Genomic DNA, 27,134 nt, shown 5'->3' with positions numbered 1-27,134 from the left:
GGAGGAGAAGGCAACTCACACCGGGCTTGGATGCAGGAGAACATTATTGAGAGTAAAAAAGAGTGAAAATACAGGAGCGCCAAGTGGAAGGGAGCTGGTCTGAGATGCAAGTAGAGCAACCATCAGCCAGGATCCCTTGTGTGTTAGAGATCTTGCCAGAGCACACAGATCATCTTGCCCCGCAGTGGGAGAAGTGCACCAGAGGTCCCCAGTTCTCTTTGGGTCTTCAGAAAGTGGTTGCAGCAAAGAGCAGTAGAAATAGAAGAAGGGACGATGCGAAGAAGAAAGTGGGAGAAGAGGAGATCCATGGGCCATGGTTCCAAGCGGTTGGCACAGGCTTGCCCCTTCCCTGCTTCCTTGCTTGCTTGTTTGGTGCCTTGAGAGCAGGAGGTGTGGATGGCAGGTCCACGTGCCAGGAATGGCCTGCAGGTGTGTCCTCAATCCATGTCGTGACTTCCAGTGTGTGAGTGGCTGGTGTCAGGGCTGGTGGCAATGGCCCTTAGCAGGGGTAGGAGCCCCATCTGCCCCTATAGTAGCCCAGGCCTCCAAAGCCGTAGCTGCCCAGGCCTCCTAAGCCATAGCCATAGCCATAGCCGAAGCCACCAGAGGACACGGGCACTCCCTGGGCGCTGAGGACGTTGCCCACGGCAGCGGATGAGGAGGATCCGACGGCGGTGCTCTGGGGGAAGGAGCTGAGGATGGGTCCTGGCAGGGTGACCAGCACGGTGGAAGGCTGGATGACGACGCGGGAGTCCTCGCACTGCCTGACACAGGGCTCGTTGCAGCTGTTAGCCAGCGGGGTGGGTCCGCAGGGGCGGCAGATATCGTTGCAGGCCATGGCCGTGGTGTGGAGGGGCCCTGGAAGAGAGGGTGCTGAGGAAGCGGAGGGACGTGGAGGTGCGAGGGGTGGTGATGCAGGAGGGCGAGGGAGTGGGGAGGCTGGTGAGGGGCTGTGGGGAGCGTGATGGTGGGGGGGTGTCAGGGGTGCTGAGGCTGGGAGCAGAGCGTGCTGGAAGAGAGAGGTCAGACGGGGCAGGAGAAGGAGGGGAAGGGGGTTCAGGCTCACCTTGCTGACGGCAGAGGAGAAGGTGTCAGGAGAAGTGTGTGAGGGACAGAGGTGCTGGGTGGCTTTTATGCTGCTCCCCCAGGGGCAGGACGGCCTTTGCACATGGCAGCATCTTGCAGCAAAGAGCTGTTTCATGCCACAGCCATGCCAGCAATGAGGTGGGGTGTGTTTTCCTTACATCATTTCTCTAATTCCATGTCCTCCCCTTCAGGACGTGTCCACTTGTCCTTGGTGGCAGCTTTTTAGTGCCAGTGTTAGAGGGCAAAGTCTTTGTGTTGATGGTGCGTTTCCTGGCAGGCAGAACTCATGCCCAAAGCGTAGGAGCGGTCGGGTGTCATCAGTGAGGTCATCCCATGGCACTCGTGTGCTGTGGTTTGCGGGTGCATTGCGAAGAGGGGGTTCCATTTCCTCGCAGCCCTGGCAGGGTGGTTTGGGCTTCTTCAAGGTGTCGAGCGTGAGGCTGGGCTGCCCCTTCCATCGCATTCCCTGCCTTGCTCCAAGGTCACTAAGCCTCTCTTTACGCCTGGCCTTTCCCATTGGGTGAGCTCTGGGGGTGTCTTGGTGCCCCTCTTGCTTTTAACATCGTAGCTCTGTGTACTGGGTTTTTCTGGCAAGGTTTTGGTTGCACAGGGGCTTCAGGGATGGCTTCTGTGGGAAGATGCCAGGAAGGAGAATTGGTGGGAGAGCCCTGTGTGGTAGGGAGGGGTTTATGGTTGTCTAGAGCTTAATGATGGTGACAATAGGGTTGAGCGTTTGTGGGTGAGAATCAGGGGGAAGCCAACAAGACAAATATCACGATGGGAGTCTGTTATCAACCACCCAACCGGGATGAAGAGGCAGACGAAATACGCTGTTAGGAGCTGAGAGAAGTCCCACAATCTCTAGTCCTCGTTCTCATGGGAGACTTCAACTTCCCAGATGTCTGCTGGAAATGTAGTAGAGCAGAGAGGAAACACTCTAGGAGGTTCCTGGAGAGTGTGGAGGACAACTTTCTGACACAGGTGGTGAGTGAGCCAACTAGGGAAGGTGCTGTGCTTGACCTGTTCTTTGCAAACAGAGAAAGACTTGTGGATGACGTGGTGGTTGGAGAACATCTAGGGCACAGTGATCACAAAATGATGGAGTTTTTGATTCTTGGGGCAGTAAGGAGGGGCTTCAGCAGAACTTCTGTCTTTGGCTTCAGGAGGTGTGATAGTTTGATGTGTGGGGCGGTGTTCTGGTGGCAGGGGAGGGGATTTGCTCCCTGTGCCACCAGATCTGAGTCCCATCTCCCCCGGGGGGTTGAGCCAAATTGGCGCCTCTGCGAATGGCCCTATTTAAGTTGGGACAAAGGGGCGGGAAAGGGCTCTTTGCTCAGGAGCGAGGAGAGAGCAGGAAGGCGCTGCCCTCGCTCCCGGCCAGGTGGCCGCTCGGGCCCGGGCCGGCGCCATGTGCTCAAGATGGCGCCGGGGAGCCGCATGGGGGACTCGGTAAGCGCCCCGCTCCCGGGGTGCCCGCCGGGCCGAGCTTCCCCAGAGAGGATTAATATCTAAGAGAAAACAACCACAACGACCGGGTCAGCCAAGATGGAGCAGGAGGAGGTGTGCTGGAGCTGAGGCTTCCCTTGCAAATCGGTGTGAAGATGGCAGGCGGCCCCCCTGCAGCCAGGGTGTACTCGGCGGAGCAGAGACCCACTCGTGGCTCGTGGAGAGACCCACGTCGGAAAGGAGATGCCTGAGCCCGGAAGAGGTCGTGGAGCAGGGGATGCGCGACCAGGTACTGTTGATAATGGGGCATGGAATGCACGACGAGGTCGTGGAGGCATCTGGAATCTGTGGGACGACCCACGCCGACGCGAGTGGCAGCAGCTCCCTAAGGGGCCGAGACTGGTAAAGCCCGAACTGGTGCATCCATGGGGAAGGATTGCAATCCTGCGGGCAGGGCTCATACTGGAAAAGTTTGGGGACTTTTTCTTCGTGAGTAGGGGATCCACCGAAGCAAGGGAAAAAATGATGTTAAGACTCCTCCTCCTTTAAGAAAGGCGCGGCAGTGAACAACATGGATGAACTGACCTGCACTCCCCCATTCCCTGTCCCCCTGCGCCGCCGGGGGGGAGGTTGAACCAGGAAGGAAAGAAAATAGGGGGTGGGGAGGTTGTTTTTTTAAGATCTGGCCTTGTTTTCTCTTTCTCCTCTCAAGTAACCGGTTTCGTTCCCTTATGTTTCTTGTTAAGTAACTGTTAATAAATTGTTTTGTTTTATGAAGAAAGCCTGAGTCATGTTTTGCCCGGGACCATGGTTGGTGGGTGCTCCCTCTCGGTTCTTCTCTCAACCCTCAGTCCAAAAACCACGACAGGAGGGCAGAGTTTGATCTGTTCAGGAGCCTGGTCACAGAGTGCCTTGGGAGGCCGTCTTGAAAGGCAAACAAGTCCAGGAACACTGGCCATCACTCAAGAAAGGAATCTTCAAGTCGCAGGAGCAAGTCGTCCCCATGTGCCAGAAGACGTGCCAGCAGGGAAGAAGACTGGCAAGAAGAAGGGACAAAGCCCAACTAGAACTTAACCGTGGATTTGAAGGATGGATTATGGCATCGACAGATTGAACACATGTTGGATAAGGAATTGGCTGGATGGTGGCACTGAAAGAGTTGTGGTCAATGGCTCCATGTCCAAGTGGAGACCAGTGACGAGTGGCGTTCCAAAGGAGTCGGTGTTGGAACTGGTGCTGTTTAACCTCTTTGTCGGCCACATAGACAGTGGGATCGAGTGCACTCTCAGTAAGTTTGCTGATGACACCAAGCTGTGTGGTGTGGTCGACACGCTGGAGAGAAGGGATGACATCCAGAGGGACCTTCACGCTGAAGAGGTGGGCCCATGCAAAACTCATGAATTTCAACAATGTCAACTGCAAGGTCCTGCACATGGGTCAGGCAATTCCAAACACAAATACAGGCTGGGTGGAGAATGGATTGAGAGCAGCCCTGAGGAGAAGGACTTGTTCATGCTGCTTTACGACAAGCTCAGAATGTAAGCCCCCACCATGTCCTGGTGCCCAGTGCCGTTCCTTCCCACCGCTTACTCCTCTTCAACTTCAACAGATTCCTCTCTGCCCTATTCTCCAGCCTCTCCAGCTCACTCTCAATGGTGGCACAACCATCCAGTGCCTCAGCTACTTCTACACATTTTGCATCATCAGCCAAATTCCTGAGTGGGACTCCATCCCACTGCCCAGGTCATTGATGAGGAGGTTATGCAGTGTCGGCCCCTCAGATCCATGTCCAGAGCTACACCACTTCAGGCTTGCCTCTAACTGGACTTTGGGCAAGACATCACAAGCCTCTATGCCCAACCCTTCAACCACTTTGTAGTCTACCTCATTCTCCACTTACTCGCCCCGTGCTTTCTTGTTGTCAATCACAACTTCCCCTTCATAAATTCACACCGACAAATCCCCATCACTTGCTTGTCCTTCATCTGCAGGTTTGTCCTGGGCTTGGCAGTTCTTTCCTGGATGATTTCCTCCATAACCATCCCCATAAATGTGGTCATGGTTGGCAAACTCTCGTTTCCCAAATCATTCATCCTAATCTTCAAGCGAGCTTTTGCCCTTCTGCTCCGCGGGAGGTTTCTGTGATCACATACTGTGATTCTGTGATCCTAATCTTCTTCAAGCTAGGAGGTCTATGAGTGCTCTTACAGGCATCAGAACCCACTTCTAGGCACCATGACCCTCACAAGTGGCCTCCAAAGGACATCAGCCAGCTCCCACAGCATTTGTGGCAATGACCCATCAAGCCCTGCGGACCTGAGTACACCCAGTCCCAAGATATTCCTTTTTACCTCCCTTCATCTTCCTCAGCAACAAGCATTGATTGCATGAAAAACACCCTACAAAACACTCACCTTGGTGGAGCAGGCCGTACTGAAAACCCTTCGGCACGCATCCACCATCACCAAGGCCTTGGCTCTGGAGCCCCGTGCACCATGCTCACCTCCCATACCCTCTGCAGTTCCCAAATCCTCTTTCCGCCCATCAAAGACTGTGCAGAGAAGTGGCCTCACCCCTCGGCACTCACCCCAAGTAAAGACCCCAAAGGCTCAGAACATTCTCCCTGCTGCTCCCATGTGCCCTCTGACTCTTAACACGCTCACGGGCTCTCCAGAAATGCCCCTGCCCTTTCCAAGTGATCCACATCAAGCGCTGTGTCACACCAGAGGCTGCAAATGTGCCGGCCCCAGCTAAGGGCAGCGCTATGGAAGGGCCAACACGTGTCCGTGAGGAACCCGGTAAGAGTCCTGACTTGGCAGGGCTGGAGAGCTCTGAGCCAGGGCTGCCAGGACAACGTCCTGCTCTGGCAAACAGCCCTCCTGTGCCTGCCGGCACTGCCCGCCCCAGGGAGGGCCCCAACATGGCTACAGCCCAACCAGGCAGCCCCTTTCTCCCAGACACAGCCCCACAGAAAAGTGGGGCACCGAGACACCCCCAGAGCACACCCAGTGGGAAGGTTCAGGGCTAAAGACGGGCCGAGCAAACTCGGAGCACGGTGGGAGGGACTGAACGTGATGGAAGGGGCGGCGCGTCACACCGGGCACAGCTCCAAAGCCCAGACCAGCCTTCCACGGCTGCCAGCAAATGGAACCCCCTCTTCACAGCTCACTGGCAAACCACAGCACAAGAGTTCTGCGGGATGACATCACTGATGACACCCCACATCTCCTACACTTTGGTCACGACTTCTGCCTGCCCTGACACGCGCCATCAACACCAAGCCTTTGCCCTCTAATACTGGCACTTGAAAGAACTTGCCAAGGACAAGCGGACACGTCCTCAAACGACCAACATGAAATTGGAGAATTGCGGTGTGGGAAACACACCCCACCTCATTGCTGGCATGGCTGTGGCACCCAACAGCTGCTTCCTGCAAGATGCTGCCATGTGCAAAGGCTGTCCCGCCCCTGGGGGAGCAGCATAAAAGCCACCCAGCACCTCTGTCCCTCACACACTTCTCCTGACGCCTTCTCCTCCGCCATCAACAAGGTGAGCCTGAACCCCCTTTCCCTTCTTCTCCATTCCACCTGCCCTGTCTCTTCTACCACCCTCTGCCCTCACCCTCAGCACCTCTGATACCTCCCCACCACCATGATCCCCACAACCCCACACTAGATCTTCTCACTCCCTTGTACTCCTGAAACAGTCCCTGGCATCTCCACGTCCCTCCGCTTCCTCAGCACCCTCTCTTCCAGGGCCCCTCCACACCACGGCCATGGCCTGCAACGATATCTGTCGCCCCTGCGGACCCACCCCGCTGGCTAACAGCTGCAACGAGCCCTGTGTCAGGCAGTGCGAGGACTCCCGCGTCGTCATCCAGCCTCCCGCCGTGCTGGTCACCCTGCCAGGACCCATCCTCAGCTCCTTCCCCCAGAGCACTGCCGTCGGATCCTCCTCATCCGCTGCCGTGGGCAACGTCCTCAGCGCCCAGGGAGTGCCCGTCTCCTCTGGGGGCTTTGGCTATGGCTATGGCTACGGCTTAGGAGGCCTGGGCAGCTACGGCTTCGGTGGCCTGGGCTGCTATAGGGGCAGATGGGGCTCCTACCCCTGCTAAGGGCCATTGCCACCAGCCCTGACACCAGCCACCCATACCCTGACAGCCATATCATGGATTGAGGAAGCACCGCCACGCTTTGGCTAGCTGATGGCCTCCTCCTCTCAAGGCACCAAGCAACAAGCATGGAAGGGCAGCCAGGGCTGCCTGCAAACAGTGTCTCAACTACTCTCTGCTGCAAACTCCTTCTCACAAGCCGAAGACCACCAAGGACATCCAGTGTGCTGCTCCGACTGCGGACCAGGGAGATCTTGGTGATCTGGAAGATCTGTGTCACACAAGGGACCTCAGCTGATGGTCGCACTACTTGCACCTCAGACCAGCTCCCTTCCACTTGGCGCTCTTGCCTCTGCACTCTATTTTCTCTCAATAAAGTTCTCCTGCATCCAAGCCTGAGTTGCCTTCTCTTCCTTCCTTCTCTCAGGGCTCCTCCATCTTAACCTGCACCAAACCAGGACTCCAGAGGCCATCAGGATGGGCAGGTGATGAACCAGTTCTCAGCCTCATTTAAGCTTGGCAAAACCATCCCATTCCAACACAAATACAGGGAGTGCTGGAGACACCTGTGCGTGCGTGCTCCAAAGTGCCAAGAGCTCTCCTGGGAAATATTTCAACACCACCACCACAAATTGACACATTTCGGCCTTCCAAGCTCATGACACCAGCACTTCACTTGCCCAATCAGACCTTGGGGACAGTAGCGCTCAGCTGGCCATGTGAAGGTGCAACCTCCCCTTCCTCAGCCTTTAGGGCTCCCACACATTTCTCCGAAGGAAAAGTTTGCAGCAGGCAGCAAGGGAATCCTGGAGAAAACTCAACACGCTCTTCTGCTCCCTGTCTCTCACACAAATCTCCATAAATCCCCATCTTTAGCTGCTCAAGCCCACACCACCCTTTGCCTGGACCTTCCTCACTAACGGTGAGCTGCTCTCAGGAACAAACAAGGCCCACGCAATACCCTTGAAATGGGGAGTGGAGTGGTACGGAGGTACCACGGCTCATCCCTGTTATCAGGGATGAGAGGCGCCTGGTAAAGATAACAATAAAAATACCATTGAGGGAAGTGAATCACAACCGCTGCCTCAGCAGTGATGGCGAAATTGTGTCCTTCAGCTACTAAGCCACACCTCCACCCGCCTCCGAGCTGCGACCACCCCTCAAACGAGCAATTTACACCAATCCCAATTAGTGAACACCCCTCATGAAAGGAATTTACACCAATCCTAATAAAAGTTATGTATGACTAGAGTCACTCGAGCTCCACCTAAAAGATGTGAAAAAAGTATAAAATAGCAGCAAACAAAGGGGATGTTAGGGAGAAGCCCCCCCATCGGAATGTCTGGGATCAGTCGACGGGCTGAACCTCTCTTCTCCCCCCCATAGGGACGCCTATTGGGTAAGAACTCTGTGTTATGTGCACTTAATTACTTACTAACATCTTGCTAGCTATTTAGTATTATCACTGATCAGTAATCGTTTTATATTATCACTGCAGTATTTCAATTAAAGTTGTTTCTGTAGTCAGTCACTATCACCGGCTATCCTCGAACCTGTATTCTGTCACAAATAAAATATACATGTATGTTTCCGGAAACTTTTGAATTATTATAAGGAGGTGGCCCATAGTACTACTAGTGACAGTCCCTAATAAGTTGGCGAATCACCCTCCGACTCACTGAGCTGCCAAGAGAAGGCAGGGGGAGTCGGACCCAAGGGTCTCGCCTGACTTGGGAGCTGGTAGACTGGTCTTTTGACCTCAAAACGTGACAGTAAAATTGGCGTAGTCGGCAGGATAGCCATCGATAAACTGCTACGAAAACATAAATGTGCCCCTTCCCCAGTTGGGAAGGAGTGGGCTCAAAAGTATTGGAAGGATAAAAAGAAAGTGGCAGAATGCATTGAAAAATGTCAGGCTGAGCAGCAATTTAAAGAGGGTAAAGCAGTTGTTTGTGCAGTGCTTGGAGCCTGTTTGTCTTGTGTACAGCAAGAAGCTAAAGATTTTTCTGCCCCCTCCACACAAATTGCAGATGTAGAATACACTGCTTTAAAATCAGAAAATGAGACATTGAAATCAGCATTAGCTTTTGAGAGGGAGACAAAAGAAAAACTGAAAAAACAAAATGATCATCTTAAATCAGAATTGGACCACCTTAAAACTCTGCTCGCTGAAGCACAGCGCAGAGAGAGAGAGGTGCTGGAAAAACAACCCTCTGTTTCGATCGAACAAGTCCGTAAGTCTGTTCAGTACACAGGCGCTGAGACTGGGGATGGAGAAATCATGGGGACCCCCAATCCCAACTCTCAGCCACTTTCTTTAAGACCGTTAATGAAGATCGAAACTGCTGTTGATAACAGTGAAGAAATTCACGCCACTGTGCAAACAGTCCCCCGGTCCCCTGCTGAATTGGCAAAACTAAAACAAAAATACTCCAAACATCTCGAGGAGTCAGAAACTGAATACCAAGCCGCTTGCTCTCCCGTCCTCACCAGACCCAAGTGTGAATTCCTGTTGTGCTGTCCCTCTGGCTGCGTGGTCCCCATTCCACCTACAAGAGAGTCCCCGGGGTCAGAGCCTCCTTCGGCCGCATCCACCTGCTCTGGCATGGATCCACAAGGGGCTCGATGTGGGTATCTGCTCCACTGCGGACCTCCATGGGCTGCAGGAGGACAACCTGCTTCACCATGGTCTTCACCATGAGCTGCAGGGAAATCTGAGCTGCAGTGCCTGGAGCATCTCCTGCCCTTCCTTCTTCACTGACCTCGGTGTCTGCAGAACTCTTTCTCTCACGTACTCTCCCTCCTCTCTGCCAGCTGCTGCTGTGCAGCAGTTTTGTCCCTTCTTAAATATGTTGTCACAGAGGCGCTACCGCCGTCGCACCTGGGCTCGGATTTGGCCACTGGTGAGTCTGTGTTAGAGCTTTCTGGAACCAACTCCCTCAGACACAAGGAACGATTATAGAATCATGGAATCATAGAATCACAGAATTGTTTAGGTTGGAACAGACCCTTAAGATCATCAAGTCCAACTGGTAACAAACACCCCCAGGCCTGTTTCCACCAGGCAGCTTTCAGCCACTCTTCCCCAACCCCGCAATGTTGCAGGAGCTTGTGGTGACCCAAGTGCCTTGTTGAACCACATACAATTGGACTCGACCCATTGAGCCAGCCTGTCCAGATCCCTCTCTAGAGCCCTCCTACCCTCAAGCAGATGAACACTTCCGCCCAACTAGGTTTTGTCTGCAAACTTACTGAGATTGCACTCAGTTGCCTCCTTCAGATCACCCTCCCGATGGCAACGCTTCCCGCTTCCCTCCAGTGTGTCAACTGCACCACACAGCTTGGTGTCATTGGAAAACTTACTGATGGATCACTTCTTAAGAAGGTTCTTGTAGCCCTTTTCCACCCACCCTATGGCCGCCTGAGCAGTGGTTTTGTAGAATAATCTGGAAGAGTCTTGGGGGAAGAAAGGAGGAGAAGGCAACTCAGGCTGGGCAGCAGCAGAACTTTATTGAGACAATGAAAAGAGTGAAAATGCAGGAGCGCCAAGTGGAAGGGAGCTGGTCTGAGATGCAAGTAGGGCGACCATCAGCCAGGATCCCTTATGTGTGAGACATCTTGCCAGAGCACAAGATCTTTGTGCCTCGCAGTGGGAGAAATGCACCAGAGGTCCCCAGTTCTCTTTGGGTCTTCAGAAAGTGGTTGCAGCAAAGAGCAGTAGAAATAGCAGAAGGGACGATGCGAAGAAGGAAGTGGGAGAAGAGGAGAAGGTCCATGGGCCACGGTTCCAGGCGGTTGGCACAGGCTTGCCCCTTCCCTGCTTCCTTGCTTGCTTGTTTGGTGCCTTGAGAGCAGGAGGTGTGGATGGCAGGTCCACGTGCCAGGAATGGCCTGGAGGTACGTCCTCAATCCATGTCGTGACTTTCAGTGTGTGAGTGGCTGGTGTCAGGGCTGGTGGCAATGGCCCTTAGCAGGGGTAGGAGCCCCATGTGCCCCTATAGTAGCCCAGACCTCCTAAACCATAGCTGCCCAGGCCTCCTAAGCCGTAGCCATAGCCATAGCCGAAGCCCCCAGAGGACACGGGCACTCCCTGGGCACTGAGGACGTTGCCCACGGCAGCAGATGAGGAGGATCCGACGGCGGTGCTCTGGGGGAAGGAGCTGAGGATGGGTCCTGGCAGGGTGACCACCACGGTGGAAGGCTGGATGACGACGCGGGGAGTCCTCGCACTGCCTGACACAGGGCTCGTTGCAGCTGTTAGCCAGCGGGGTGGGTCCGCAGGGGCGGCAAATATCGTTGCAGGCCATGGCCGTGGTGTGGAGGGGCCCTGGAAGAGAGGGTGCTGAGGAAGGGGAGGGACCTGGAGGTGCGAGGGGTGGTGATGCAGGAGGGCGAGGGAGTGGGGAGGCTGGTGTGGGGCTGTGGGGGGCGTGATGGTGGGGGGGTGTCAGGGGTGCTGAGGCTGGGGGCAGAGCGTGCTGGAAGAGAGAGGTCAGACGGGGAAGAGGAGGGGAAGGGTGTTCAGGCTCACCTTGCTGACGGCGGAGCAGAAGGTGTCAGGAGAAGTGTGTGAGGGACAGAGGTGCTGGGTGGCTTTTATGCTGCTCCCCAGGGGCGGGACAGCCTTTGCACATGGCAACATCTTGCAGCAAAGAGCTGTTTCATGCCACAGCCATGCCAGCAATGAGGTGGGGTGTGTTTTCCTTACATCATTTCTCTAATTCCATGTCCTCCCCTTCAGGACGTGTCCACTTGTCCTTGGTGGCAGCTTTTTAGTGCCAGTGTTAGAGGGCAAAGTCTTTGTGTTGATGGTGCATTTCCTGGCAGGCAGAGCTCATGCCCAAAGCGTAGGAGAGGTCGGGTGTCATCAGTGAGGTCATCCCATGGCACTCGTGTGCTGTTGTTTGCGGGTACGTTGTGAAGAGGGGGTTCCATTTCCTCACAGCCCTGGAAGGGTGGTCTGGGCTTCTTCAATGTGTCGAGCGTGAGGCTGGGCTGCCCCTTCCATCGCATTCCCTGCCTTGCTCCAAGGTCACTAAGCCTCTCATTACGCCTGGCCTTTCCCATTGGGTGAGCTCTGGGGGTGTCTTGGTGCCCCTCTTGCTTTTAACATCGTAGCTCTGTGTACTGGGTTTTTCTGGCAAGGTTTTGGTTGCACAGGGGCTTCAGGGATGGCTTCTGTGGGAAGATGCCAGGAAGGAGAGTTGGTGGGAGAGCCCCGTATGGTAGGGAGGGGTTTATGGTTGTCTAGAGCTTAATGATGGTGACAATAGGGTTGAGCGTTTGTGGGTGAGAATCAGGGGGAAGCCAACAAGACGAATATCACGGTGGGAGTCTGTTATCGACCACCCAACCAGGATGAAGAGGCAGACGAAATACGCTGTTAGGAGCTGAGAGAAGTCCCACAATCTCTAGTCCTCGTTCTCATGGGAGACTTCAACTTCCCAGATGTCTGCTGGAAATGTAGTAGAGCAGAGAGGAAACAGTCTAGGAGGTTCCTGGAGAGTGTGGAGGACAACTTCCTGACACAGGTGGTGAGTGAGCCAACTAGGGAAGGTGCTGTGCTTGACCTGTTCTTTGCAAACAGAGAAAGACTTGTGGGTGACGTGGTGGTTGGAGAACATCTAGGGCACAGTGATCACAAAATGATGGAGTTTTTGATTCTTGGGGCAGTAAGGAGGGGCTTCAGCAGAACCTCTGTCTTTGGCTTCAGGAGGGCAGAGTTTGATCTGTTCAGGAGCCTGGTCACAGAGTGCCTTGGGAGGCCGTCTTGAAGGGCAAACAAGTCCAGGAACACTGGCCATCACTCAAGAAAGGAATCTTCAAGTCGCAGGAGCAAGTCATCCCCATATGCCAAAAGACGTGCCAGCAGGGAAGAAGAGTGATTCCTCCAAATCAGACTCCATCCCACTGCCCAGGTCATTGATGAGGAGGTTAAGCACTGTTGGCCCCTCAAATCCAAGTCCAGAGCGACACCACTTCAGGCTTGCCTCTAACTGGACTCTGGGCAAGACATCACAAGCCTCAGGGCCCAACCCTTCAACCACTTTGCAGTCCACCTCATGCTCCACTTATGCGTCCCATACTTTCTCGTTGTCAATCACAATGTCCCCTTCATAAATTCATGCTGACAAATCCCCATCATATCCCTATCCTTCATCTGCTGGTTTGTCCTGGGCTTGGCAGTGCTTTCCTGGATGATTTCCTCCATCACATTCCTCAGCAACATGGTCATGCTCGGCAACCTCTAGTTTCTCAAATCACCCATCCTAATCTTCTTCAACCTAGGAGGTCCATGAGTGCTCTTACAGGCATCAGAACCCACTTCTAGGCACCATGACCCTCACAAGATACTGGAGAGTGGCCTCCAAAGGACATCAGCCAGTTCCCACAGCATTTGTGGCAATGACCCATCAAGCCCTGCAGACTTGCGTACACTCAGTCCCAAGACATTTCTTTTTACTTCCCTTCATCTTCCTCAGCAACAAGCACTGATTGCATGAAAAACACCCTACAAAACACTCACCTTGGTGGAGCAGGCCGTGCTGTGAACCCTTCGGCACGCATCCACCATCACCAAGGCCTTGGCTCTGCAGCCCCGTGCACCATGCTCACCTCCCATACCCTCTGTAGTTCCCAAATCCTCTTTCCACCCATCAAAGACTGTGCAGAGAAGTGGCCTCACCCCTCGGCACTCACCCCAAGTAAAGACCCCAAAGGCTCAGAACATTCTCCCTGCTGCTCCCACGTGCCCTCTGACACTTAACATGCTCACGGGCTCTCCAGAAATGCCCCTGCCCTTTCCAAGTGATCCACATCAAGCGCTGTGTCACACCAGAGGCTGCAAATGTGCCGGCCCCAGCTAAGGGCAGCGCTATGGAAGGGCCAACACGTGTCCGTGAGGAACCCGGTAAGAGTCCTGACTTGGCAGGGCTGGAGAGCTCTGAGCCAGGGCTGCCAGGACAACGTCCTGCTCTGGCAAACAGCCCTCCTCTGCCTGCCGGCACTGCCCGCCCCAGGGAGTGCCCCAACATGGCCACAGCCCAACCAGGCAGCCCCTTTCTCCCAGACACAGCCCCACAGGCAAGAGGGGCACCAAGACACCCCCAGAGCACACCCAGTGGGAAGGGCCAGGGCTAAAGACGGGCCGAGCAAACTCGGAGCACGGTGGGAGGGACTGAACGTGATGGAAGGGGCGGCGCGTCACACCGGGCACAGCTCCAAAGCCCAGACCAGCCTTCCACGGCTGCCAGCAAATGGAACCCCCTCTTCACAGCTCACTGGCAAACCACAGCACAAGAGTTCTGCGGGATGACATCACTGATGACACCCCACATCTCCTACACTTTGGTCACGACTTCTGCCTGCCCTGACAAGCGCATCAACACCAAGCCTTTTCCCTCTAATATTCACACTTGAAAGGACTCGCCAAGGACAAGCGGGCACGTTCGCAAAATGAGGACATGAATTGGAGAATTGCGGTGTGGGAAACACACCCCACCTCATTGCTGGCATGGCTGTGGCACCCAACCGCTGCTTCCTGCAAGATGCTGCCATGTGCAAAGGCTGTCCCGCCCCTGGGGGAGCAGCATAAAAGCCACCCAGCACCTCTGTCCCTCACACACTTCTCCTGACGCCTTCTCCTCCGCCATCAGCAAGGTGAGCCTGAACCCTCTTCCCCTCCTCCTCCTGCCCCGTCTGGCCTCTCTCTTCCAGCACACTCTACCCCCAGCCTCAGCACCCCTGACACCCCCCCACCATCACATTCCCCACAGCCCCACACCAGCCTCCCCACTCCCTCGCCCTCCTGCATCACCACCCCTCGCACCTCCACGTCCCTCCGCTTCCTCAGCACCCTCTCTTCCAGGGCCCCTCCACACCACGGCCATGGCCTGCAACGATATCTGCCGCCCCTGCGGACCCACCCCGCTGGCTAACAGCTGCAACGAGCCCTGTGTCAGGCAGTGCGAGGACTCCCGCGTCGTCATCCAGCCTCCCGCCGTGCTGGTCACCCTGCCAGGACCCATCCTCAGCTCCTTCCCCCAGAGCACCGCCGTCGGATCCTCCTCATCTGCTGCCGTGGGCAACGTCCTCAGTGCCCAGGGAGTGCCCGTGTCCTCTGGGGGCTTCGGCTACGGCTATGGCTACGGCTTAGGAGGCCTGGGCAGCTACGGCTTTGGAGGCCTGGGCTGCTATAGGGGCAGATGGGGCTCCTACCCCTGCTAAGGGCCATTGCCACCAGCCCTGACACCAGCCACTCACACACTGGAAGTCACGACATGGATTGAGGACGCACCTCCAGGCCATTTCTTGCACGTGGACCTGCCATCCACACCTCCTGCTCTCAAGGCACCAAACAAGCAAGGAAGCAGGGAAGGGGCAAGCCTGCCCCATCTGCCTGGAACCATGGCCCATGGATCTCCTCCTCTTCTCCCCCTTTTTTCGTCGCTTCACCCCTTCTTCTACTACCACTACTCTCTGCTGCAGCCAGTTTCCGAAGACCTAAAGAGAACTGGGGACCTCTGCTGCACTTCCCCATCTGCGGGGCACGAATATCTTGGTTCTTTGGCCAGATCTCTCACACACAAGGAATCCTGGCTGATGGTCGCCCTACTTGCGTCTCAGACCCGCTCCCTTCCACTTGGCGCTCCTGCATTTTCACTCTTTTCTTTGTCTCAATAAAGTTCTACTGCAGCCCAGTGTGAGTTGCCTTCTACTCTTTTCTTCTCCCAAGGCTCTTCCAGTCTCACCCTGTACAAAACCACTGCTCAGGAGGCCAGTAGGGTGGTTGGAAAAGGGCTACATGATCTTTCTTAAGAAATGACCCCTCAGTAAGGTTTCCAATGACACCAAGCTGTGTGGTGCGGTTGACACGCTGGAGGGAAGGGATGCCATCCAGAGGGATAATCTGGAGGAGGTGATTGAGTTCAATCGCAGTAAGTTTGCAGACATCTCCACATTGGGTGGGAGTGTTGATCTGCTTGAGGGTAGGAACGCTCTAGAGAGGGATCTGGACAGGCTGGCTCAATGGGTCGAGTCCAATTGTATGAGGTTCAACAAGGCGAAGTGTCAGGTCCTGCACTTGGGTCACCAGAAGCCCCTGCAACGCCACAGGCTTGAGCAAGAGTGGCTGAAAGCTGCCTGGTGGAAAAGGGCCTGAGGGTGTTTGTTAACAGTTGGACTGGATGATCTTAAGGGTCTTTTCCAACCTTTTGGGACCTCGCCAGGCTGGAAAAATGGACTGATGAGAACATTATGGAGTTCCATAAGAAAAAGTGGAAAGTTCTAATCTTGGGGAGGAACCACCCTAGGCACCAGGACATGCTGGGGGTCACCTAGGTGGAAAGCAGCTCAGCAGAAGAGGTCCTGGGAGTCTTGGTGGACACCGAGTTGAACACAAGGCATCAACGTGGTCTTGCAGCAAAGAAAGCTAGTGGTGTCCTTGGCTGCATTTGGAGGAGCATTGCCAGCACATCTCAGCACTGGTGATGCCACACCTGGAGTCCTCTGTCCATTTCTGGGCTCTCTAGTACAAGAGAGTCATGGACATCCTAGAGAAAGTCCAGCTTTGGGCCATAAGAACGATGGAGGGACCGGAGCATCTCTCATATAAGGAAAGGCTGAGGGTGCTGGGACTCTTGACTCTTTAGCCTGGAGATGAGAAGGCTCAGAAAGATCTCATCCATGTCTTTAAGTATCTGAAGGGAGGGTGCAAAGAGGACAGAGCCAGGATATTCTCTGTGGTGCCCTGTGGCAGCACCGGAGGCAGTGGGCACAAAGTGAAACACCGGAGGGTCCCTCCAAACATCAGGAAACACTTTTTTCTGTGAGGGTGACGAGCAGTGGCAGAGGTTGAGCAGAGGGGTTGTGGAGTCTCCACCCTTGGGGACATTCAAAAGGTGTCTGGACACAGTTCTGGGCAACCAGCTGTAGGTGGCCCCACTTGAGCAAGGGCATCAGACCAGATGTTCTTCAGAGATCTCTTCCAACCTCAATCATTCTGTGATCCTTTGAGTTTTTAGTAAGGAGCTGCTGGGACCACAGCGTGTCACCAAAGTGGCTGTCTCCGACCTCAACCATTTCATGGCACTGTGAAGCCAAGTGAAGAGGGCTGTAAGCCGGTTCTGTTGGAAACAATTGCTGCTCACCAACCTAGGCTGCAGCTCCAAGGATGTCATTGCATCTCCCACAGCCAGGGGGAAATGGCCCATCTTTTGTAGGCTAGGCCTAAACCTTAATTAGATAATTACCAATACAACCATAATTCCTCCTTTTTGTTTTACAGTTTTTTGGTTTTCAGGAAGGCTTTACAGTGAGCAGAGACCCAGTTCATTCATTCCGACTCCAGTACACTTCCCTCTTTGGGGTAGCGGCTTTACCTTCTTTATCAAAGGACTTCTTGCTCCAGCTCTGGCTCTTTGGCTCTGGTGAGGGAGTCAGGGTTGAGGTCTTCAGGGTCTCTTGTGAGGGTATCATGTCAGGGCCACATTGTTCCTCCTCCCTTCCTCCTTCCTTTCCTCCTTCCTTCCTTTCTGTTTTGCATATTCCAGCTTTCCTTTCTGCTTCCCTGAGAGTATTTCTTGTTAGGACGGGAGAGTGGTGCTGGAGAAGAGAGTTGGTTGAGAGTGTGCCGACGGTGGGACATTGCACCATCGGCATGGCCAGCTGAGCAATACTGTCCCCAGGGCTTTAGTTGGGCAAGTGAAGTGCTGGTGTCATGCGCTTGGAAGGCAAAAATGTGCCAATTTGTGCTGGTGTTGTTGAAATATTTCCCAGGAGAGGTCTGGGCACCTTGGAGCACGCATGCACACGATGTCTCCAGCACTCCCTGTGTTTGTGTTGGGAAGGGATGGTTTTGCCATACTTCAAAGAGGCTGAGAACTGGTTCATGACCAGCCCACCCTGATGGCCTCTGGAGCCCTGGTTTGGTGCAGGTTAAGATGGAGGAGCCCTGAGAGAAGGAAGGAAGAGAAGGCAACTCAGGCTTGGATGCAGGAGAACTTTATTGAGGAAAAGAAAGAGTGCAGAGGCAAGAGCGCCAAGTGGAAGGGAGCTGGTCTGAGGTGCAAGTAGTGCGACCATCAGCTGAGGTCCCTTGTGTGACATAGGTCTTGCCAGATCATCAAGATCTCCCTGGTCCGCAGTCGGAGCAGCACACTGGATGTCCTTGGTGGTCTTTGGCTTGTGAGAAGGAGTTTGCAGCAGAGAGTAGTTGAGACACTGTTTGCAGGCAGCCCTGGCTGCCCTTCCATGCTTGTTGCTTGGTGCCTTGAGAGGAGGAGGCCATCAGCCAGCCAAAGCGTGGCGGTGCGTCCTCAATCCATGATATGGCTGTCAGGGTATGGGTGGCTGGTGTCAGGGCTGGTGGCAACGGCCCTTAGCAGGGGTAGGAGCCCCATCTGCCCCTATAGCAGCCCAGGCCTCCAAAGCCGTAGCTGCCCAGGCCTCCTAAGCCATAGCCATAGCCATAGCCAAAGCCACCAGAGGACACGGGCACTCCCTGGGCACTGAGGACGTTGCCCACGGCAGCGGATGAGGAGGATCCGACGGCGGTGCTCTGGGGGAAGGAGCTGAGGATGGGTCCTGGCAGGGTGACCAGCACGGCGGGAGGCTGGATGACGACGCGGGAGTCCTCGCACTGCCTGACACAGGGCTCGTTGCAGCTGTTAGCCAGCGGGGTGGGTCCGCAGGGGCGGCAGATATCGTTGCAGGCCATGGCCGTGGTGTGGAGGGGCCCTGGAAGAGAGGGTGCTGAGGAAGCGGAGGGACGTGGAGGTGCGAGGGGTGGTGATGCAGGAGGGCGAGGGAGTGGGGAGGCTGGTGTGGGGCTGTGGGGGGCGTGATGGTGGGGGGGTGTCAGGGGTGCTGAGGCTGGGGCAGAGCGTGCTGGAAGAGACAGGTCAGACGGAGCAGGAGAAGGAGGGGAAGGGGTTTCAGGCTCACCTTGTTGATGGCGAAGGAGAAGGCGTCAGGAGAAGTGTGTGAGGGACAGAGGTGCTGGGTGGCTTTTATGCTGCTCCCCCAGGGGCGGGACAGCCTTTGCACATGGCAGCATCTTGCAGGAAGCAGCTGTTGGGTGCCACAGCCATGCCAGCAATGAGGTGGGGTGTGTTTCCCACACCGCAATTCTCCAATTTCATGTCCTCATTTTGCGAACGTGCCCGCTTGTCCTTGGCGGCAGCTTTCAAGTGTGAGTATTAGAGGGCAAAGGCTTGGTGTTGATGCGCGTGTCAGGGCAGGCAGAAGTCGTGACCAAAGTGTAGGAGATGTGGGGTGTCATCAGTGATGTCATCCCGCAGAACTCTTGTGCTGTGGTTTGCCAGTGAGCTGTGAAGAGGGGGTTCCATTTGCTGGCAGCCGTGGAAGGCTGGTCTGGGCTTTGGAGCTGTGCCCGGTGTGACGCGCCGCCCCTTCCATCACGTTCAGTCCCTCCCACCGTGCTCCGAGTTTGCTCGGCCCGTCTTTAGCCCTGGCCCTTCCCACTGGGTGTGCTCTGGGGGTGTCTTGGTGCCCCTCTTGCCTGTGGGGCTGTGTCTGGGAGAAAGGGGCTGCCTGGTTGGGCTGTAGCCATGTTGGGGCGCTCCCTGGGGCGGGCAGAGCCGGCAGGCACAGGAGGGCTGTTTGCCAGAGCAGGACGTTGTCCTGGCAGCCCTGGCTCAGAGCTCTCCAGCCCTGCCATATCGGGAGTCTTGCTAGGGTCCCCACATAGATGTGTTGGTCCTTCCGTAGCGCTCCCTTTAGCTGGGGCCGGCAGGTTTGGGGTGTTGGCATGACTTAGATCTTGATGTGGATCTTGTCACCTCAAAACGACAGGTAAATTTCTGGAGAACCTGTGAGTGTGGTGAGAGTCAAAGGACACTTGGGAGCAGCAGGGAGAATGTTCTGAGCCTCTGGGGTCTTTACTTGGGGTGAGTGCCGAGGGGTGAGGCCACTTCTCTGCACAGTGTTTGATGGGCAGAAAGAGGATTTGGAGATTGCAGAGGGTATTGGAGGTGAGCATGGTGCCCGGGGCTGCAGAACAGAGGTCTGGTGCTGGTGGTGGATGTATGACAAAGAGTTTACAAACAGCAAGGCCCTCCCCAGTTCAGCCAAGGTGAGTGTTTTGCAGGGTCTTATTCAGGCAAGCAGTGCTTGTTGCTGAGGAAGTTGAAGGGAGGTAGGAGGGATTTCTTTGGGACTGGATGTATGCAAGTCCAGGCGCCTGAAGGGTTGTAGCAATGAATGCTGTGGGCACTGACTGTTGTCCTTGGAGTCTACTTTCCATTCTCATATCAAGGTCATGTTGCCTGGGAGCACTTTCTGATGGCTGGAAGAGCGCTCACAGCCCTCCCACCTTGAGAAGATTAGGAAGGACAATCTAGGAATCTAGAGATTGCTGAGCATGCCCTTGTTTCTGAGGAAGGTTATGGAGGAATTCATCTAGGAAAGCACTGCCAAGCCCAGGAAAAACAAGACAGTGATGGGGATTTGTCGGACTGAATTTGCAAAGGGGAAATCAGGCTTGACAGACCTCTGTCTTCTACGTTGAAGTGACCAACTTTACAGTTGAGGAGAGAGCCGTGACTGGTGTTTACCTTGACTTTTTAGGAATGCCTTTCACATTTTCTCCCCTTGCATGCTCTTAGACAAGCTCAGATAATACAAGTTGTGCGAGTGGACAATGAGGTAGATGGCAGAGTGGTTGAATGGTTGAGCCCAGATGCTTATGAGGAGTGGCCCAAAGTCCAGTTAGAGGCAGCCCTGAAGTAGTGAAGCTCTGGACTTGAATCCAAGGGGCCAACACTGTTCAACCACAGCTCATAAACTCTCCCTTTTTTCCTGAGTTCCAGCCAAAGCTCTCTGTTCAGCCAGGCCGCTTTTCTTCCCCACCGACTCATCTTTTGGCACATGGGGACGGCCTGCTTTCCTTCTTGAAGGATGTCCATCCTTCCTGGACTCCTTTGCCCTTCAGGACTGGCTCCTAAGTAAGTCTGTCAACCAGGCTCCTGAACAGACCAAACTCTGCCCTCCAGAAGTCCAAGGCTGCAGTTCTGCTGAAGCTCCTCCTTACTTCTCCAAGAGTTGAAAACTCTGTCATTATGTGATCGTTGTGCCCGAGATGGTCTCCAGTAATCACGACACCCATAAGTCCTTCTCTGTTTACAAACAGGTTGAGCATGGCACCTTCCCTAGTTGGCTCACTCACCACCTGTGTCAGGAAGTTGTCCTCCACACACTCCAGGAACCTCCTAGACTCTTTTCTCTCTTCTCCACTGCATTTCCAACAGATATCTGGGAAGGTGAAGTCTGCACGAGAAACATATTTAGCAACTGTGGGACTTCTCTCAGCTCCTTACAGAATATTTCATTTGCCTCTTCATCCTGGTTGGGTGGTCGATAACAGCCTCCCACCGTGAGATCTGCCCAGTTGGCCTTCCCCCTGATTCTCACCCACAAACACGACACCCTGTTGTCACCATCTTTAAGCTCTAGGCAATCAAAAACTGTCCCTACCATACAGGGATACCACATGGCCTCTTCTTACTCCATCTTCTGACAGGAGCCACCCCTGCAGCCCCCGTACCACAAAAACCTTCCCGGAAAATCCAGTACACACAGCTACGAACTGAGAAGCAGGAGGGACACCAAGACACCCCCAGAGCTCACCCAATGGGAAAGGCCAGGCGTAAAGAGAGGCTTAGTGACCTTGGAGCAAGGCAGGGAGGGAGCGAATGCGACGGAAGGGGCAGCCCAGCCTCACGCCCCACACATCGAAGAAGCCCAGACCACCCTGCCAGGGCTGTGAGGAAATGGAACCCCCTCTTCACAACGCACCCGCAAACCACAGCACACGAGTGCCATGGGATGACCTCACTGATGACACCCGACCTCTCCTACGCTTTGGGCATGAGTTCTGCCTGCCAGGAAACGCACCATCAACACAAAGACTTTGCCCTCTAACACTGGCACTAAAAAGCTGCCACCAAGGACAAGTGGACACGTCCTGAAGGGGAGGACATGGAATTAGAGAAATGATGTAAGGAAAACACACCCCACCTCATTGCTGGCATGGCTGTGGCATGAAACAGCTCTTTGCTGCACGATGCTGCCATGTGCAAAGGCTGTCCCGCCCCTGGGGAAGCAGCATAAAAGCCACCCAGCACCTCTGTCCCTCACACACTTCTCCTGACGCCTTCTCCTCCGCCGTCAGCAAGGTGAGCCTCAACCCCCTTCCCCTCCTCCTCCTCCCCGGTCTGGCCTCTCTCTTCCAGCACGCTCTGCCCCGAGCCTCAGCACCCTGACACCCCCCCCACCATCACGCTCCCCACAGCCCCACACCAGCCTCCCCACTCCCTCGCCCTCCTGCATCACCACCCCTCGCACCTCCACGTCCCTCCGCTTCCTCAGCACCCTCTCTTCCAGGGCCCCTCCACACCACGGCCATGGCCTGCAACGATATCTGCCGCCCCTGCGGACCCACCCCGCTGGCTAACAGCTGCAACGAGCCCTGTGTCAGGCAGTGCGAGGACTCCCGCGTCGTCATCCAGCCTTCCACCGTGGTGGTCACCCTGCCAGGACCCATCCTCAGCTCCTTCCCCCAGAGCACCGCCGTCGGATCCTCCTCATCCGCTGCCGTGGGCAACGTCCTCAGCGCCCAGGGAGTGCCCGTGTCCTCTGGTGGCTTTGGCTATGGCTATGGCTATGGCTTAGGAGGCCTGGGCAACTACGGGTTTGGAGGCCTGGGCTACTATAGGGGCAGATGGGGCTCCTACCCCTGCTAAGGGCCATTGCCACCAGCCCTGACACCAGCCACCCATACCCTGACAGCCATATCATGGATTGAGGACGCATCGCCACGCTTTGGCTGGCTGATGGCCTCCTCCTCTCAAAGCACCAAGCAACAAGCATGGAAGGGCAGCCAGGGCTGCCTGCAAACAGTGTCTCAACTACTCTCTGCTGCAAACTCCTTCTCACAAGCCAAAGACCACCAAGGACATCCAGTGTGCTGCTCCGACTGCGGACCAGGGAGATCTTGGTGATCTGGCAAGATCTATGTCACACAAGGGACCTCAGCTGATGGTCACACTACTTGCACCTCAGACCAGCTCCTTTCCACTTGGCGCTCTTGCCTCTGCACTCTATTTTCTCTCAATAAAGTTCTCCTGCATCCAAGCCTGAGTTGCCTTCTCTTCCTTTCTTCTCTCAGGGCTCCTCCATCTTAACCTGCACCAAACCAGGGCTCCAGAGGCCATCAGGGTGGGCAGGTGATGAACCAGTTCTCAGCCTCATTTAAGCTTGGCAAAACCATCCCATTCCAACACAAATACAGGGAGTGCTGGAGACACCTGTGCATGCGTGCTCCAAAGTGCCAAGACCTCTCCTGGGAAATATTTCAACACCACCACCACAAATTGACACATTTTGGCCTTCCAAGTGCATGACACCAGCACTTCACTTGCCCAATCAGACCTTGGGGACAGTAGCGCTCAGCTGGCCATGCGAAGGTGCAACCTCCCCTTCCTCAGCCTTTAGGGCTCCCACACATTTCTCCGAAGGAAAAGTTTGCAGCAGGCAGCAAGGGAATCCTGGAGAAAACTCAACACGCTCTTCTGCTCCCTGTCTCACACAGAAAACTCCATGAATCCCCATCTTTAGCTGGACCTTCCTCACTAACGGTGCCTCCATGCACCAGGAACAAGGGTGTTCAGGAAACTTCACGGCCACAACGATGCTCAGGCAGGAGCGTGGGCACAAGGGCCCCAGCGCAAACCAGCACTGCTCGCCTGTCCAGCACACTGCAAGACCACTGGATTCGGTCAGCCTGGAGCAAAGGGGGCTCAGAGGATAAGTCATTTCTCTCTCAAACTCCCTGACAGAAGGTTGTAGCGAGGTGGGGGTCAAATAACAAACAACAGGATGAGGAAAGGGGCACCGGTTACACCAGGGAAAGTTTAGATTGGATTTTAGGAAAAACTTCTTCACCAAATGGGTTTTCAAGCATTGCAATAGGCTGAGGGACAGGGAAGTGGCTGAGTGACAATCCCTGGAGCTATGGAAACCAAGTGTGGATGTAGTGCTCAAGGACATGGTTTAGTGGTGGACTTGGCTATGTTGAGTTTACAGTTGCAGTCAATGATCTGAAGTGTCCTTTCTGATCTAAATGATTCTGTGACATTTGAACTGTGTGAGGTTCAATAAAATCAATAAAAATCAATAAAAATGCAACCAATAAAAATGTCAACAGACTCTGCGCTTCCTGCCTGTGCTGCAGGGTGCTCGGGACACCCATGTCAGATCCCCTGTAGTGGTTCCCCCTTTGCTGTTGTCCCCAGCTCAACTGCCTGGCAGTGCCCATGACACCAACTTCCCTCACACCAGGAACCAGGGCCACCAACACAGGGTCCCATGTCCTCATCTCCCTTGCTGACGGGTACCCAGGTCACCAAGCCCCTTGCTCTCACATCCTCACCAGACCCAAGTGTGGATTCCTGTTGCGCTGTCCCCCTGGCTGCGTGGTCCCCATTCCACCTACAAGAGAGTCCCCGGGGTCAGAGCCTCCTTCTGCCGCATCCACCTGCTCCGGCATGGATCCACAAGGGGCTCGACGTGGGTATCTGCTCCACTCCAGACCTCCATGGGCTGCAGGAGGACAACCTGCTTCACCACGGTCTTCACCATGAGCTGCAGGGAAATCTGAGCTGCAGTGCCTGGAGCATCTCCTGCCCCTCCTTCTTCACTGACCTTGGTGTCTGCAGAACTCTTTCTCTCACGTACTCTCCCTCCTCTCTGCCAGCTGCTGCTGTGCAGCAGTTTTGTCCCTTCTTAAATATGTTGTCACAGAGGCGCTACCACCGTCGCAGCTGGGCTCTGATTTGGCCACTGGTGAGTCTGTGTTAGAGCTTTCTGGAACCAACTCCCTCAGACACAAGGAACGAATATAGAATCATGGAATCATAGAATCACAGAATTGTTTAGGTTGGAACAGACCCTTAAGATCATCAAGTCCAACTGGTAACAAACACCCCCAGGCCTGTTTCCACCAGGCAGCTTTCAGCCACTCTTCCCCAACCCCGCAGTGTTGCAGGAGCTTGTGGTGACCCAAGTGCCTTGTTGAGCCACATACAATTGGACTCGACCCATTGAGCCAGCCTGTCCAGATCCCTCTCTAGAGCCCTCCTACCCTCAAGCAGATGAACACTTCCGCCCAACTAGGTTTTGTCTGCAAACTTACTGAGATTGCACTCAGTTGCTTCCTTCAGATCACCCTCCCGATGGCAACGCTTCCCTCCAGTGTGTCAACTGCACCACACAGCTTGGTGTCATTGGAAAACTTACTGATGGATCACTTCTTAAGAAAGCTCTTGTAGCCCTTTTCCAACCACCCTATGGCCGCCTGAGCAGTGGTTTTGTAGAATAATCTGGAAGAGTCTTGGGGGAAGAAAGGAGGAGAAGGCAACTCAGGCTGGGCAGCAGTAGAACTTTATTGAGACAATGAAAAGAGTGAAAATACAGGAGCGCCAAGTGGAAGGAAGCTGGTCTGAGATGCAAGTAGGGCGACCATCAGCCAGGATCCCTTATGTGTGAGAGATCTTGCCAGAGCACAAGATCTTTGAGATCTGCAGAGGGAGAAATGCACCAGAGGTCCCCAGTTCTCTTTGGGTCTTCAGAAAGTGGTTGCAGCAAAGAGCAGTAGAACTAGCAGAAGGGATGATGCGAAGAAGGAAGTGGGAGAAGAGGAGGAGGTCCATGGGCCATGATTCCAGGCGGTTGGCACAGGCTTGCCCCTTCCCTGTTTGCTTGCTTGTTTGGTGCCTTGAGAGCAGGAGGTGTGGATGGCAGGTCTACATACCAGGAACGGCCTGGAGGTGCGTCCTCAATCCATGTCGTGACTTCCAGTGTGTGAGTGGCTGGTGTCAGGGCTGGTGGCAATGGCCCTTAGCAGGGGTAGGAGCCCCATCTGCCCCTATAGCAGCCCAGGCCTCCAAAGCCGTAGCTGCCCAGGCCTCCTAAGCCGTAGCCATAGCCACAGCCGAAGCCCCCAGAGGACACGGGCACTCCCTGGGCGCTGAGGACGTTGCCCACAGCAGCAGATGAGGAGGATCCGACGGCGGTGCTCTGGGGGAAGGAGCTGAGGATGGGTCCTGGCAGGGTGACCACCACGGTGGAAGGCTGGATGACGACACGGGAGTCCTCGCACTGCCTGACACAGGGCTCGTTGCAGCTGTTAGCCAGCGGGGTGGGCCCGCAGGGGCGGCAGATATCGTTGCAGGCCATGGCCGTGGTGTGGAGGGGCCCTGGAAGAGAGGGTGCTGAGGAAGCGGAGGGACGTGGAGGTGCGAGGGGTGGTGATGCAGGAGGGCGAGGGAGTGCGGAGGCTGGTGAGGGGCTGTGGGGAGCGTGATGGTGGGGGGGTGTCAGGGGTGCTGAGGCTGGGGGCAGAGCGTGCTGGAAGAGAGAGGTCAGAAGGGGCAGGAGGAGGAGGGGAAGGGGGTTCAGGCTCACCTTGCTGACGGCGGAGGAGAAGGCGTCAGGAGAAGTGTGTGAGGGACAGAGGTGCTGGGTGGCTTTTATGCTGCTCCCCCAGGGGCGGGACAGCCTTTGCACATGGCAGCATCTTGCAGCAAAGAGCTGTTTCATGCCACAGCCATGCCAGCAATGAGGTGGGGTGTGTTTTCCTTACATCATTTCTCTAATTCCATGTCCTCCCCTTCAGGACGTGTCCACTTGTCCTTGGTGGCAGCTTTTTAGTGCCAGTGTTAGAGGGCAAAGTCTTTGTGTTGATGGTGCGTTTTCTGGCAGGCAGAACTCATGACCAAAGCGTAGGAGAGGTCGGGTGTCATCAGTGAGGTCATCCCATGGCACTCGTGTGCTGTGGTTTGCGGGTGTGTTGTGAAGAGGGGGTTCCATTTCCTCGCAGCCCTGGCAGGGTGGTCTGGGCTTCTTCGATGTGTGGGGCGTGAGGCTGGGCTGCCCCTTCCATCGCATTCCCTGCCTTGCTCCAAGGTCACTAAGCCTCTCTTTATGCCTGGCCTTTCCCATTGGGTGGGCTCTGGGGGTGTCTTGGTGTCCCTCCTGCTTCTCAGTTCGTAGCTGTGTGTACTGGATTTTCCTGGAAGGTTTTTGTGGTACGGGGGCTGCAGGGGTGGCTCCTGTCAGAAGATGGAGTAAGAAGAGGCCATGTGGTAGCCCTGTATGGTAGGGACAGTTTTTGATTGTCTAGAGCTTAAAGATGGTGACAACAGGGTGTCATGTTTGTGGGTGAGAATCAGGGGGAAGGCCAACTGGGCAGATCTCATGGTGGGAGGCTGTTATCGACCACCCAACCAGGATGAAGAGGCAAATGAAATATTCTGTAAGGAGCTGAGAGAAGTCCCACAGTTGCTAAATATGTTTCTCGTGCAGACTTCACCTTCCCAGATATCTGTTGGAAATGCAGTGGAGAAGAGAGAAAAGAGTCTAGGAGGTTCCTGGAGTGTGTGGAGGACAACTTCCTGACACAGGTGGTGAGTGA

The 27,134-nt window shown here is 55.0% G+C and overlaps 6 protein-coding genes across 6 annotated transcripts; 3 read left to right on the top strand and 3 right to left on the bottom strand.

Moving 5' to 3' along the window:
* Positions 1 to 499: 499 nt before the first annotated feature.
* LOC147529114 (feather keratin 1-like) lies at positions 500 to 838 on the bottom strand. The gene has a single exon (XM_086609638.1). It carries the CDS (start codon positions 836 to 838, stop codon positions 500 to 502), a length of 339 nt encoding a protein of 112 aa, XP_086465764.1.
* Positions 839 to 6,307: 5,469 nt separating this feature from the next.
* On the top strand, positions 6,308 to 6,646 carry LOC147529113 (feather keratin 1-like). Its single transcript, XM_086609637.1, has one exon. It carries the CDS (start codon positions 6,308 to 6,310, stop codon positions 6,644 to 6,646), a length of 339 nt encoding a protein of 112 aa, XP_086465763.1.
* Positions 6,647 to 14,530: 7,884 nt separating this feature from the next.
* LOC147529112 (feather keratin 1-like) lies at positions 14,531 to 14,869 on the top strand. The gene has a single exon (XM_086609636.1). It carries the CDS (start codon positions 14,531 to 14,533, stop codon positions 14,867 to 14,869), a length of 339 nt encoding a protein of 112 aa, XP_086465762.1.
* A 3,151-nt stretch (positions 14,870 to 18,020) lies between these two features.
* On the bottom strand, positions 18,021 to 18,359 carry LOC147529111 (feather keratin 1-like). Its single transcript, XM_086609635.1, has one exon. It carries the CDS (start codon positions 18,357 to 18,359, stop codon positions 18,021 to 18,023), a length of 339 nt encoding a protein of 112 aa, XP_086465761.1.
* A 3,706-nt stretch (positions 18,360 to 22,065) lies between these two features.
* Positions 22,066 to 22,404, top strand: LOC147529110 (feather beta keratin-like). The gene has a single exon (XM_086609634.1). It carries the CDS (start codon positions 22,066 to 22,068, stop codon positions 22,402 to 22,404), a length of 339 nt encoding a protein of 112 aa, XP_086465760.1.
* A 3,154-nt stretch (positions 22,405 to 25,558) lies between these two features.
* On the bottom strand, positions 25,559 to 25,897 carry LOC147529109 (feather keratin 1-like). Its single transcript, XM_086609633.1, has one exon. The coding sequence runs from the start codon at positions 25,895 to 25,897 to the stop codon at positions 25,559 to 25,561; it is 339 nt and encodes a 112-aa protein (XP_086465759.1).
* Positions 25,898 to 27,134: the final 1,237 nt, after the last annotated feature.

The sequence above is a fragment of the Tauraco erythrolophus genome, chromosome 3 (assembly GCF_009769465.1).
Source record: "Tauraco erythrolophus isolate bTauEry1 chromosome 3, bTauEry1.pri, whole genome shotgun sequence".
Taxonomy (NCBI): domain Eukaryota; kingdom Metazoa; phylum Chordata; class Aves; order Musophagiformes; family Musophagidae; genus Tauraco; species Tauraco erythrolophus.
Note: the sequence above shows the minus strand (reverse complement) of the source record. Positions and strands in the feature narration are given on the sequence as shown.